General features: G+C 36.8%; 1 protein-coding gene across 1 annotated transcript; it reads left to right on the top strand.

The window, feature by feature from the left end:
- Positions 1–200: 200 nt before the first annotated feature.
- LOC114316609 (translation elongation factor Ts (EF-Ts)) lies at positions 201–12,831 on the top strand. The gene is made up of 9 exons (XM_028263307.2): positions 201–369; positions 1,552–1,888; positions 1,997–2,169; positions 3,204–3,293; positions 4,196–4,370; positions 4,574–4,758; positions 5,629–5,754; positions 6,503–6,591; positions 12,473–12,831. The coding sequence occupies exons 2-9, from the start codon at positions 1,576–1,578 to the stop codon at positions 12,516–12,518; spliced, it is 1,197 nt and encodes a 398-aa protein (XP_028119108.2). The 5' UTR covers positions 201–369; positions 1,552–1,575; the 3' UTR covers positions 12,519–12,831.
- Positions 12,832–12,909: the final 78 nt, after the last annotated feature.

The raw sequence follows: 12,909 nt of genomic DNA, 5'->3' as shown, positions 1-12,909 counted from the left end.
AATATAGATATATTTTATTATCATTTTACTACATTTTCTATTTTATTTTTTTAAATTCCTACTCAAATCATCCAACCAACCACAACGTAAATGTTAAAATTATTGAGCTGGGCTGGGCTCTACAATGGGTGGGCCGTCTAGTTGGGCTTTCGTGAGGAAACTTTCGGGCCTACATTAGGGCCTGTCCAGAATCTAACCTCAGTTAACTTAGGCCTAAATTTGTTCCCAACTAGGATATTTAGGAACAAAGGAGGCATTTCTCTACACTCTGCACTGTCCCTCCTCTCCTCAGTTCATCTTGCTGCATCAATCAACTGTATACAATAGCCTTTACAATCCTTCTCTCCAGCAATTCACAACAATCTATTGGTGAGTTCTCTTGATAATTGATGTGTCTGGGTGTCTTGTTATGATCTTGTTTTCTATCTCCAATGTCCTCTACATGTTCGATAAATTGCCTCAAAGAGATATGTATTTGTTTCTGTAAGATTGAATGAGCTCTACGCAATTTGCAGTAAAATGTTTACGTTAAAAAGTGGTGTATTGGTGTGCTTTCTGTTGTGTGTTTGTGTGTGTTTTTACTCCCCAGTTGAAATTTTTTCATGAAGTAGAATGAATATCTAATGGATTAATTTTTACCCATTTCTGGGAATCCTTATATTGTGATTTTTTGGGGGTTAATTGTCACTCTTGAACCAGGCTGTGAATACTTGTTTATATTTAAGCATGTTCAAGTCATGTTGGTCTTTTATCTTCAGTTCCTGGGTTTTAGGGTTTAATTCTAGCTGATGAGTTGGGTTGGGAAACAATTGATTTTTGTTACATGTATGTGTGAAGTATATAAGTAAAAGATGATGCTACATGCGCATTCCTCATTTCATAAATGTTTCAAAATTTGTGAAGTATTTGTGTTGATGCTGCTATGTTATGCGAACGCATTGTTTTTCTTTGGGTATGGGCGAACATTAGTGGAACTATCCATCTGTGTCTAGGACTAAAAAAATTTCCTTTGTTGTCTGTCTTTTTCTTTTTCTTTTGTAATATTTCCGATTATTTTATTCCCATAATATTAATGTACATGTTCTTACTTACACTCCGTTTGGATGGGTTGATTTGGTGAGAAATGATGAGAAAGAGAATTCTTTTCTCATGTTTGGTTTATAAGTTGAGTAAGAAATGGTGAGAAAGGGAACTCTCTTACTAAGCCTATTTCATTTCTCACAAAAAGTAATGAGATTTGGTGAGAAACAAATTGATTGGTTGTAAAAAAAATTATAATACCAAGATTGCCCCTTCAAATACAAAGGAAGAAAAAAAAATCTCACTCATATCCCTCTCTCACATCTTTCCTTTCTTATTCATCCAAACATGATAGTGAGAAAAGACAACCACTTTTTTTTTTTCTTCTCACCTAGATGAGAGACACAATCATTTGTTTTCTTTTCCCGTCCTATGATCCAAACGGAGTGTTAGTTTATGCATCAGTAAAGAACATTCGCTGAACAACATTTGTAGGCATACTAAATAAGTTTCTGTCGTTCAATTTTATAGGTTAAGCAACCATAAAATCTTGAGATGGTTTTCTCTCGAGGCATGAAACGTCCCATTGGGATTCTTTATAAGACGCTGAGCAGTCCCATGTATTGTGGGCAAAGTTATTCTACTTGTGCATATAGGGGAAGTTCCATTGTTGAAGTTGGAGAGATTAAAAAATTATTTTCCTCTAACTATGCCGATCCACACCGTGCTTTTGGAATGTTTTTGAGAAGATATGCAGTTGAAGTTCCAGCTTCGGAACAGATGAGTCTTATAAAGCAGTTGAGGGAAAAAACAAGTGCTCCTATTAAAGATGTGAAGTCTTCTCTGATTGATTGCAATTGGGACATTGGCAAGTCTGGCTTTTCTCTTCCTGCGTTGTTTTTTGTTTTGAATCAAATTGTTTTTCGACTTGCCGTTTACTTTACAAATTCCAATTTTTAACAGTTGTTCAATGCAGATGCTGCACAAAAGGACCTGAGGAAAAGAGGGGTGGTTCTTGTGTCGAAAAAGTCATCTCGAACTGCAGCTGAGGGTTTGCTTGCATTAGTGCGGAATGAGAGCAAGGCTGCTGTCATTGAACTTAATTGTGAAACAGACTTTGTTGCAAGAAATGAAATATTTCAATATGTGGTTAGTATAAAATCATATGTGTGCATATCCATCTACGTTACATGGATTCTTCTAAATGTATTAAACACCTAAGACATTCGACACTTGGGCAAGGATATGGGATATGTGTCTAACATGTGTAATTGGATATTCACCTAATAAACATATTTAGTAATTCGAGTTACCTTAAAATTATGCATAAAATTGTCATATTCTGCATGAAATACTCTATGGCATATTGTTACACCATTTTACCTAGGAAAATAAATGAAGTATATTAAGAAGAAAATCCCTTCAGTGCACACCCCTAAAAAGGTGTGTTATGTGTGTACCATTATGCACATTGTTATACGTTTTTGTGGTACATGTTAAGCATTTTTGTGGCAAATGTTACGTAATCTTCTGATAGAGTTATAATAATTTGTGGCTTAAAAATGAAGCTATGCATTTTTGTGGTAATATTATATACATTTTTTTCATCAAAAAATTATTGAACCACAAAATGTGTAACTTTACCACAAAACTTCGTAACGCTACCACAAAAATGCTTAACTTCATTTCCGGGCCACAAATTATTGTAACTCTACTAAAAAATTGTATTTTCATGATGGTGCAACTCTCCTATGTCCATATTGCAAATTCATTGCTATGCTTGGTGCAACTTTTCCTATGTGTCTGAGTTGCACCCAAAAAAAAAAATTCATTTGTAGTGCAATTTTTTTTCCACTACTCCATGTATTTGCAATTTTTCCAAAAAAATTACATAATATTTGCTACAAAAATGCATAACATGTACCAAGAAAATGTGTAACAAAGGTGCATATGGTACAAAACTCCTCATAGGGTGTGTACCGAAAGGGCTTCCTTATTAAGAAATATGAGCATTTTGCCGTGTCATGCCCTTGGACATGGTAACTAGATGAATTAGACACTTAGATGCACACCTTCACCCAACACTTACTTGAGTCTATGTAACATACATTTCTATTTTCTAACTCTAATTAATATATTGTACCCTAAAGTCCGCTCAAGCTTCATCAATCATGTTCTTGTAGGCGTTATCTTTAGCAAAGTTAGCTTTGTTGGTTGAAACTTCTTCTCAGCAGGTTTCTGGGGCCTTCTCTATTGGACCTGAATGTTTGGAGGTAATCAGTCTGTTTGGTCTTGTCTTTTGTCTTTAGAAGTTTAAGAGATAACTCTTTCTATTTGTTTGTCAAGACAGAAATAGTTTTTGGTTATTTTTTTGTTGTTGCAAGTTTTTTAATCATGTGAGAATTTAAGTCTGGTCTACACTCAACTCATGAACTCATATTTATTATATGAAAAATTCATTATTCATGTATCCGAGCCTCCAATGTGTCACACCATGTCATCCCCACATGTTCGTCATGACATCATCTCCAACGTACTTTGATTTATGTGTTAGCCTCATGAGGTCAAGCTATACCAGTCAAGGCTAAGTGATGGGGATGGGAACCGCATTGGTTGATAGTAAATTGAAGAATATATGAATTTTAATATAATTAGAAATTATGATTTAATAAGATTTTATTTTTGGATTTTATTTCTTTATCAGTAGTTGCCAATTCCTTAGTTTCCTAGTTTTGGGTTTCTTAATTAAATAGTGCTTATGTCTATATATATGCTTTTATGTAATAGTTTTGGATACTTAGACTTTAATGAATTTGATAATTATTATTGAGAGGTGTTGTTTCGGGATTGTGATCCCTGATTTATTCTTCTTCTTCCTTTTTTTTTGTGTGATAAATATGCATTGGAAAATCATCAAGACGATGCAAAGAATACAAAAATTCGTTCATTCTTCTTCTTGGAGCTCCTTAGCCTCAACCCTAGGCATTGAGGGACACTTCAGAGGCGTACCACTTGACTTGTGCATCTTGCAAGTTGAACTCTTTATGGAACTAGTGAAAGCAAAGAACTCAGTTATTCTGCCTAAAGAAACATGCCCAACTTGTTATGCTTGAATTTAATTTAATCTTCATATTGGAGTCTGGAGAGCCTCTTTTGATTCCTTTTATTCTTACAGGAGTTAAAAATTAATCTTGACCATCCTAAATTAAATGGAGAAAAAACAGTCCAAAATGCAATTACAGAATTGGCGGCAATGATGGGAGAGAATGTAAAGCTTAGAAGGGGTATTGCAATGTCTGCTCCTTCAGGGGGTATTATTTCTACATATCTCCATTCGAGCCCTCAACCAGGTTAGTAATTTTCAAATGTGCTCTTTCCTTGGAATGCCAGTTGTGTTATTTGCATAAGTTAAGTATGTACGCATCTTTTGCGTCTGTGTGTTTGTCTTTTGAATGCATTTGTTTTATAAATACTGAAGTTTTATTCTAGCAGTTTGGATGACTGAGTGGATTTGACTCAACAATGGATCTTAGTTTTGTTGATCTGAATGCAGGTTTGGGACGTATTGCTGGAATTTTATCTCTTGAGGTAGAGGATGGGAATACTACACTGGATTCTCTCCAGCATGTTGGGTCAGAACTAGCAATGCATGTAGTTGCTACTAAGCCATTGTTTCTGACAAAGGATCTTGTGTCTTCAGATGCATTGGAGAATGAACGTGAGATTCTTAAGTCTCAGGTACTTTTTAATGGCATTATTTAAGTTTTAACCATGTGTTTTATGTTATATTTATTGTGAAGTTTCCCTGGATTGAAGTCTGGACTCTCTCCCTTGTGACTTATGGTTTTCAATTATATTTGTTTTGGAAATCTTTAATAGAAGTATTATCCATTACAAGTTGAACTCTGTTTTTTGGTTTCCAGATTCTAAAGAAAGAAATATGAATATAGCTGAGGAAATGAATTTCCTCAGAGAATGACGATTACTCCGGTTATTATCATTGCCTTCTCTCCTATTAAAATCCACACCGCAACTGTTTCCACCAAGTATACAAATTTGTAGATGTATGATCAAATCATATGGAGTTCTTTTGGCGAAGTGGTAGTTGAAATGTAGTTAGCCATTAGATAGTATTTCCAGAGAGATCAGGATTTATGTATATAATTTATTCCTTGTTTTTTTTTTAGTTTAGAAAAGTGATAGGTGTTACAAATATTGGTTTTCCATATTTGGTTCCCCCAAATACTCTAGTTTTAGGTTTTATGTGTCAGAATCATCAATTACAGTATTCTAATAATTGATTATAGAGTAATTGCCATCATGTCAACACATAGGTACTTTGAGGTTGTTGGTGCATTCTTGGATTAACAAAGCCTTAGAAGAATGTTTGGAAATTTTAAAGTCTATATTAGCTCGAACCATTAGTTTAATCTTATTGACTGCTATATTCTTTACCAATGATTAATGATTTTATTGTCTTACTACATCAACTCCTTTGTTCAAAGAAATCAAGTTTAATGCTAGAGTAACACTCAATCACTTCTTGTGGTACCCTCAATTTTTGTTAGTTTCAAATTTGTAAAGATTTCATTTGTTTCTCTCTTTTAGGCTGAAACTACAGGGAAATCTCAAATGGCCATAGAGAAAATGGTTGAAGGTCGTTTGCGGAAGTACTTTGAGGAAGTAGTTCTCATGGAGCAAAAGTTTGTTGTAAATGACACTATAAATGTGAAGGTATGAAGATGGCCATCCAGTTAGATGCAAATCTTTTTGGAGTTTTGATACATGATTGTTTTATCTTCTTAGGAAAGTGAACATCAACCCTTTCAGTTTCATTTTATTGTTTTATCTTGTTAAGAAAGTGAATATCAACCCTTTCAGTTTCATTTTTTTTTTTTTTTTAAAATTGCCAATTACATTTATTTTTAAAAAAATTCATTTGTTTTCCATTTTTTTTCCCCCCACTCCCATGAAAGGCCCATTTTGGCTACTAGAAGGGGAAGTCATCTTAATATGTATATCTCCATGAGTGAATATTTTCTGGATAAGTACAATGGTTGGCCAATTATTGAAACACTTGCTTTACTTTCTGTGGTTTACTATTTCTTAAAATCATACTATAGAAATGAAATAAAAGTTGCTGGTATTGACACTGACACATACCAGCAGTTATGTTTTGGTATTTGTCAATTATTTAAACTAGAGTAAAGGTTGACACTCCAATATTTGAATTCATATTGTTATTATTTTTTAAATAAGTTGAAATTCTTCAAGGGTAATGCACAAAAGGTTTTATTAATTTAAGACCTTCAACTTTCAAGTTTGCCTATTGCATGTTGGAATTCTTTTCATATAGTTTCACTTGATGGTATTGTTGCATGCACTATACATTCATGAGTTAGAGCATTTTATAAACGTATCTGTAGATTTGATTGTAAAGAAAGTGTAGTTTTACATTGACTTTTTGCATGAACTCCAACAGACACTGTTGAATAATTTATCTAAGGAAGTGGGTTCACCAGTTAAGATTGGGGGCTTTTGCAGAATTCAAATTGGAGAAGGCATTCAGAGGTAAACATTGTAAACTAATTAAAACTCTCTCCTTATCTTGCTCTATTTGAAGTTTGCACTCGTGGTACTTCAAATGTTGGCCAGCTCAATGAATTATTATTTGCCATTTTGTTGCTCTACGCTGTTAATGTATGAGATCTTATCATGTGAAAATTTTGCTTTTAATTATTTTCCCATCCTCCTCGAGAGGAGTCATATACGCTATGCAGATGAATCTAGTTGCTAGAATAGAACTCACAATCCCAATCCAGGATAATGAATGGTTATACCTATAGCACATTCGTCAAAATATATGAATCTGTATTTGTAAACCATGTCTAAAATGATTCCAAATCCCTCAGCAAGATCTCTTTTCTGTTTGATGGTGCTGGCAGAACATCTTTTGGAATCCTGAAACTGAATTGTCCCTCACTGGCTGTGAGTTTAGGTTGGAGTTTCTCTCTCTCTCTCTGCCTCTCTCGCTAGGCTTTTTAGCAATTTGCTGGCATACACTGTCTGTATTCTTTTTAGCACCAGAGCAAATGGATTTTTATTGGTTAGTACACCAGAACTGTAGAAAATTTAATGTATAAAGAGAAATAGAGAATTGTATTATTGATTGATATTTATGTTATGGTTACAATGATTCCTATATATAGGAGAGGGTGAGTGTGTAGTAGGTGAGGAGTAGGTGAAGTGGAGGTGGTAGTGGTGTAGTGGGTTAGGTTTAGTGGAGTAGGTGAGGTGGTAGTGGTGTAGTGAGTTAGGTTTAGTGGAGTAGGTTTAAGTGGGTGAAGGTTTAGTGGAGTAGGTGAGGTGGTAGTGGTGTAGTGGGTTAGGTTTAGTGGAGTAGGTTTAAGTGGGTGAAGTAGGTGGAGAGTAGGTGGATTTTAACAGCCCCCCGCAAACTCAAGGGGGATAGGAACTAACCAACTTGAGTTTGGAGAGAGTAACAAAACAAGAAAATACATAAAAAGAAAAGAGGATAAGAGACACTGTATGGTCGTGTCAGACCATTGGTGAAGACACTGGATGGTGGTGTCATAACGTTGTAGAGGACACTGTATGGAGGTGTCATAACCATGTAGAGGATACTGGATGGTGGTGTCATAACGGTGTAGAGGACACTGGATGGTGGTGTCAGACCGATGTAGAAGACAGTTTATGGGGTCATGTCGGACTGTTGTAGCAGACACTCTTGTGACAGTTGTTGTGACAGTTTACGGAGTCTTGCTGGACCCTTGTAGAAACTAACCGGAATCAATGTCGGGACAGTTTACAGAGTCTTGTCGGACCCATAAAGGAGCTAACCGGAATCAATGTCGGGACAGTTTACAGAGTCTTGTCGGACCCCTAAAAATGTCGCACCCTCAAAAGGTGTGCCCAATCTTTCAAAAGGCGTGCCATCAAAAGGCGTGCCCAATCCATAAAAAGGCATGCCATCAAAAGGCGTGCCCATGTTTTCAAAAGGCGTGCCATCAAAAGGCGTGCCCAATCCATAAAAAGGCGTGCCATCAAAAGGTGCGCCAGACACGCGGCGATGCACGTGATCGACAGAACGCGTGTCGGCCTCTTTGTCATGGTCTTTATAAACCGAAGCGGAGGCTGAGGCTTGGAAGCAGAGACAAAAACCTGTTAGAAAAACTCTGAAAAACTCTTCGTTTTCTGAGAGAGATTTCTGAGAGAGATACTCTGTAACACTCTGTTTTCTGAGAGAGATTTCTGAGAGATATACTCTGTAACACTCTGTTGTCTGAGAGAGATTTCTGAGAGAGATACTCTGTAACACTCTGTTTTCCAGAAAATGGCTTCGTCTTCCCGTGGTCTGCTCACTCTCTTTCCAGACCTTAACGAGTCAACAAGAGAGATAACTGGTGCGGGGGCCAGTGAACCTCAACCAAGCGCCCCAGGGTTTGCTCCGTTGAACTTTCCTATGCGGTCTGTGGAGCAAAAAATGGCAGTGCAAACTGACATTGAAGCCAATCAGTATACTTTGAAGTCCTGTGTGGAGACGATGACGGCAGTCACAAACTTGTCGCACCGGCTGCAGAGTAGGACAAATGAGGTGCAGCATTTAAACGGCCAATTGGCTCTGCTCCAGCGCATGTATAAGGATGCGCGAGCAGAGATAAGTGTGCTGAAGGCGGAAAACAAGGAGCTGAAGCGGAAGGCTACCTTGATGTTCCGATTTGGAGGTCCACCATATGCTGTAGTGGAGGAGCAGGATGGAGTGAACGTGCTCGGTGGAGTGGGTAGTATGGAGGCAGCGCCGGTAAGGGACACCCAAGAGAAAAGCAAGAAGAAGAGACCTGCAGCAGAGTAGAGAAGAAAAATCCCACTGTGGGTGCGGGTGTGTTGTGGTGGTTTGTTTGTTTGTTTGTTTGTTGGTTTTTTTTTTTTTTTTTTTTTTTTTTTTTTGTGTGTGTGTAAAATTGTGATCGGGGTTGATCCCTGAGATGAATAAAATATGATTTGGTGTGCAAAGCTATATGGTATGAAGGGAATTGGAAAAAGATTAAAAAGAATGTGAAAGAAAAATAAAGAAAAAATAATAAAAATATATTTGAAATCAAAAAATGAAAGATGGAGGAAATAAGGAAAGTGGTTTGGAGAAAATAAATAAAAATAAAAATAATGGAGTTGGAAATCAAACGGAGGAGAGATGAAGATTTTTTTTTTTTTTTTAATATAATATAATAAAAAGAGATATATATATATATATATAATAAAGAAAGTGGGGAACAAGAGTGTAAAGAAAAGAAAAAGTATAGGTTGCATCGTGGGTCACATGGGTGAGTAAAAGAAAACAATAAAGAAATGAGTGGGTGCCCCCCATGTGCAAGGATAGTGCTGGCACTTCAATAGGTGGTACAGCCTGCTGAGCATCAGCTTTGACAGGAGCTGCCTTTGGACCTTTTCTCTAATAAATGCGTCAAACTGTTGCTGTTGGTGTTATCAAGAATGTGGAGAAGAGGAGGCTTGTCTGATGGCCTCTTGGGCTGTGTAATCATATCGAGGTTCGTGGACCTCTCAATCATGTTGTCACCCTTAAAACCAGAGATGGGGACAAAAGGAATTTTGTCAGGGTTGTAACCAACCTTCTTCAGATAGGAAGAGACTTCTTGCACAATTTCATCATACCTTGCTTTTGAGTACTTAGGAGTGGTGAAGTAGGTGAGGTGGTGTGGCAGTCAAGAACTGGAGCATACCCATTACCAATCTGACCCGGGTGATTCATAATAATAACCTGGGAGGTGAAATTTGCAGCTTCCTTGGCTGGATCATCCTTTGAGTTGGATGCAACAAAACCACGTTTGAGATCCTTCACTGCAACATTGTAGATGAAGACGATCGAGACGGTGGTGTATGGGAGGACAACAGTGAGAGGAGAGGCAGTGGTGGTGGACTCGAAGAAATTTCAAGGTATGTGTAGAAAATTTTAGCAGATTAGGTTGAGGTCCGGCGGGCGGCCAAGGCGAGGTTGCCGCCCGCCGGTGAAGCGAAAAATACTAAGTGCTTAACCTTGCTCTGATACCATGTAGAAAATTTAATGTATAAAGAGAAATAGAGAATTGTATTATTGATTGATATTTATGTTATGGTTACAATGATTCCTATATATAGGAGAGGGTGAGTGTGTAGTAGGTGAGGAGTAGGTGAAGTGGAGGTGGTAGTGGTGTAGTGGGTTAGGTTTAGTGCAGTAGGTGAGGTGGTAGTGGTGTAGTGGGTTAGGTTTAGTGGAGTAGGTTTAAGTGGGTGAAGGTTTAGTGGAGTAGGTGAGGTGGTAGTGGTGTAGTGGGTTAGGTTTAGTGGAGTAGGTTTAAGTGGGTGAAGTAGGTGGAGAGTAGGTGGATTTTAACACAAACAGACATTGTGGTGCCTCTTATTCCTACCCTGGGGAGATGGAGTACCAAGATGAGGTTTATGAGGATCTGACTTAGTCCTAAAGTCAAGCTTGGGTTTGGTTGGCGTATGTTGGGCTGGTTTGATTATTCAGATGGATGCCAAGTTTTGGTCCTCTCTTTATATAAGCCTTGAAGACCAAGTTTGTATGCCGTTGAACATTTGGTTAATCATTCAAGTTCATTAAAAGGTTATGCACTAGAAAATATGGAATAATAATTCCCGGACATTACCCGGTGTTGGCACCTATTAATCGAGAGTGCTAGGAGGGGTAAGACAGGAGATAGACCTAACCTTTGGCATCATTTGCACAAAGTGACTGCTTTCATACTGAAACCCCTGTTCTCACACTAGGCAGCTCAAGGATTTACCATTGCACCAAAAAATGCTCCTAGGTTTTGAGGTAGTTGAGAATGATATTTTGTGAAGGTCTGTTCCTAGGTTTTGTCTGCAAGACCAATACTTTTCCTCACTTCCAAAAGGAAAATAAAAAATAAAAAATAAAAAATAAATATAAATAGAATAAAATAATTTAAAGATAAAAGAAGAACAGAAGAGTACAGAAAAGAAAAGAACATGGAAAGATGATAAACCTTGCAAGAATGTGGGGGAAGGGAGATATTACAATGGAAAACAAATTGGGATGAGGGTTTTCCTTATCTTTCATCTAATTTTCTAACATCCTAAAGAATATGGAGAATAAATTCTTTCAACAATTTTTTTTAATTTTAACCAATAATTTTTGACACCTTACAGATGCCAACATCATCACATAGCTTAAAGATATGTGAAATTACATGAAAGAATGCATTAGATGAGTTTCAGTTTTGATAAGGTTGTGAAGAAAATTGAGAAGGCCTCAACCGGAGCCCAAGTCAACTATAGGTTGGGTTATGATTTCTGTACCCATGACCAATTCTAAGTTTAAACATTTTAGCCCAAGCTTGCCCTTTGGTAGTGTTGTGCTCATTTTGGACCTACATTAGCTGAAGGGTGATTGTCAGGTAATGTTGTTGCATGCACAATGGCCTCTGACATTAGCTCGTCATTGTGGCTCTGGTTGACTTTGATTTTGCAAATTGTTGGAAGTAGTGCCTTAACTCAGCCCCTACCTGCCTGCATGTGCCAAAATAACTGTACTCCTGAGACTTCTTTCTAAGTGATCATCTGCTTTACTTCTGGAAAGTTTGAGATTCTCATCCTTGTGTCATCAGACGTGGTATCTCTCCCCTCTCGCATGTGCGCATGTAATGCTTTACCTGAGTCTGGTCAAGCTGCTATTTTTATTTTTTTTAATAATCTTGATGGGCATTATTTAAACCATTTTGACAACTTCAACTGGGAATATATTGGCTTTACTTTCCTCCATCATTTGTATTAGCATGGACAGCTGATCACAAATTTGGCATGAGGCCAAAAAGCCAAAAAGTCAAAAAATTACTCAAATAGTTAAAAAATTATCACTATTCACCAAAAATCAAAAATTACGGCTGGACAACTCCCAATCTTAATTTTCCCCTACACACTAATTTATACAATTTTTTAATACACATTTTTCTATTAAAAGTCAAAAAGTTAACCCAAACAACCATATTTTTTTCCTCAACTTTTTAGTCCAAAAAGTCAAAAAGTACACTTATTTAGGACATCCCAAATTGTCAAGTGAAACCTTTCTTTCCTTCTCCACAGTCGACTTTTCTTTCTTTTCTGGGGCTTACATACCCACTATTGAGTCAAACTTGCAGTCTCGGTTTATTTTTAAAGGTTTCCTTTTTTATCTTATATTTTGACTTGTGAATATGTGGAAATGTCGATAATTTCTAATGTGTATGCTGTTTCTTTATTTGGTTCGGTCCCTCAATATTAGAACCAGATTATCGTTCCTAATATATTTTTTTTCATTTGGTTTGCACTTTAAAAGTGGAAAGGCCAAGCACTAGAGCCTTATAATCCGTCTCTTCTAAATTATGAAAGGGTTGCTAACAATCTGTACTGGCAGGCTTGAAGCGTCTAATGAATCTGAACCCGTGGCTCAAGCTGCTTAATTTGGGGATGGTTTTTCCAAAGATCTATGAAAATGCTTTGAAAAGAATTCTACCGATGTTACTCTAGAATTCTGGATCTCCTGTACTTCCCTACTTCTTTTGATTGACTAGGTTAAATTTTACTGTTTGCATATAGTAGATGCTGCAATAGTTGTTGAGGATTTACAGAAACCTGATGGTTGAAGGGTTTTGATGTTGTCTTTTAAGTTATGAAAACAGGATAATATTTTTTTTTTTGGTCCTATATTTTGATTATGAACTACCAATAGCATTCTTGAGATGGCTAATTGGAGCAGGATTCATTTTTCTGTTACATGTTTTTGTAGTCCCTGAAGCATCAAATTAGAAGAAATGTTTAGTCTCCATAACCTATTGGAGTTTCACTAGATTT

The sequence above is a fragment of the Camellia sinensis genome, chromosome 7, assembly GCF_055761805.1.
Source record: "Camellia sinensis isolate YWXY chromosome 7, ASM5576180v1, whole genome shotgun sequence".
NCBI lineage: Eukaryota > Viridiplantae > Streptophyta > Magnoliopsida > Ericales > Theaceae > Camellia > Camellia sinensis.
Note: the sequence above shows the minus strand (reverse complement) of the source record. Positions and strands in the feature narration are given on the sequence as shown.

Excerpts from the sequence above, each read along its gene's own strand:
- LOC114316609 (XM_028263307.2), top strand. The coding sequence starts at position 1,576 with ATGGTTTTCTCTCGAGGCATGAAACGTCCCATTGGGATTCTTTATAAG. Across the intron at positions 1,889-1,996 it reads TGATTGCAATTGGGACATTG|ATGCTGCACAAAAGGACCTG; the intron begins GCAAGTCTGGCT and ends TGTTCAATGCAG. Across the intron at positions 5,755-6,502 it reads ATGACACTATAAATGTGAAG|ACACTGTTGAATAATTTATC; the intron begins GTATGAAGATGG and ends GAACTCCAACAG.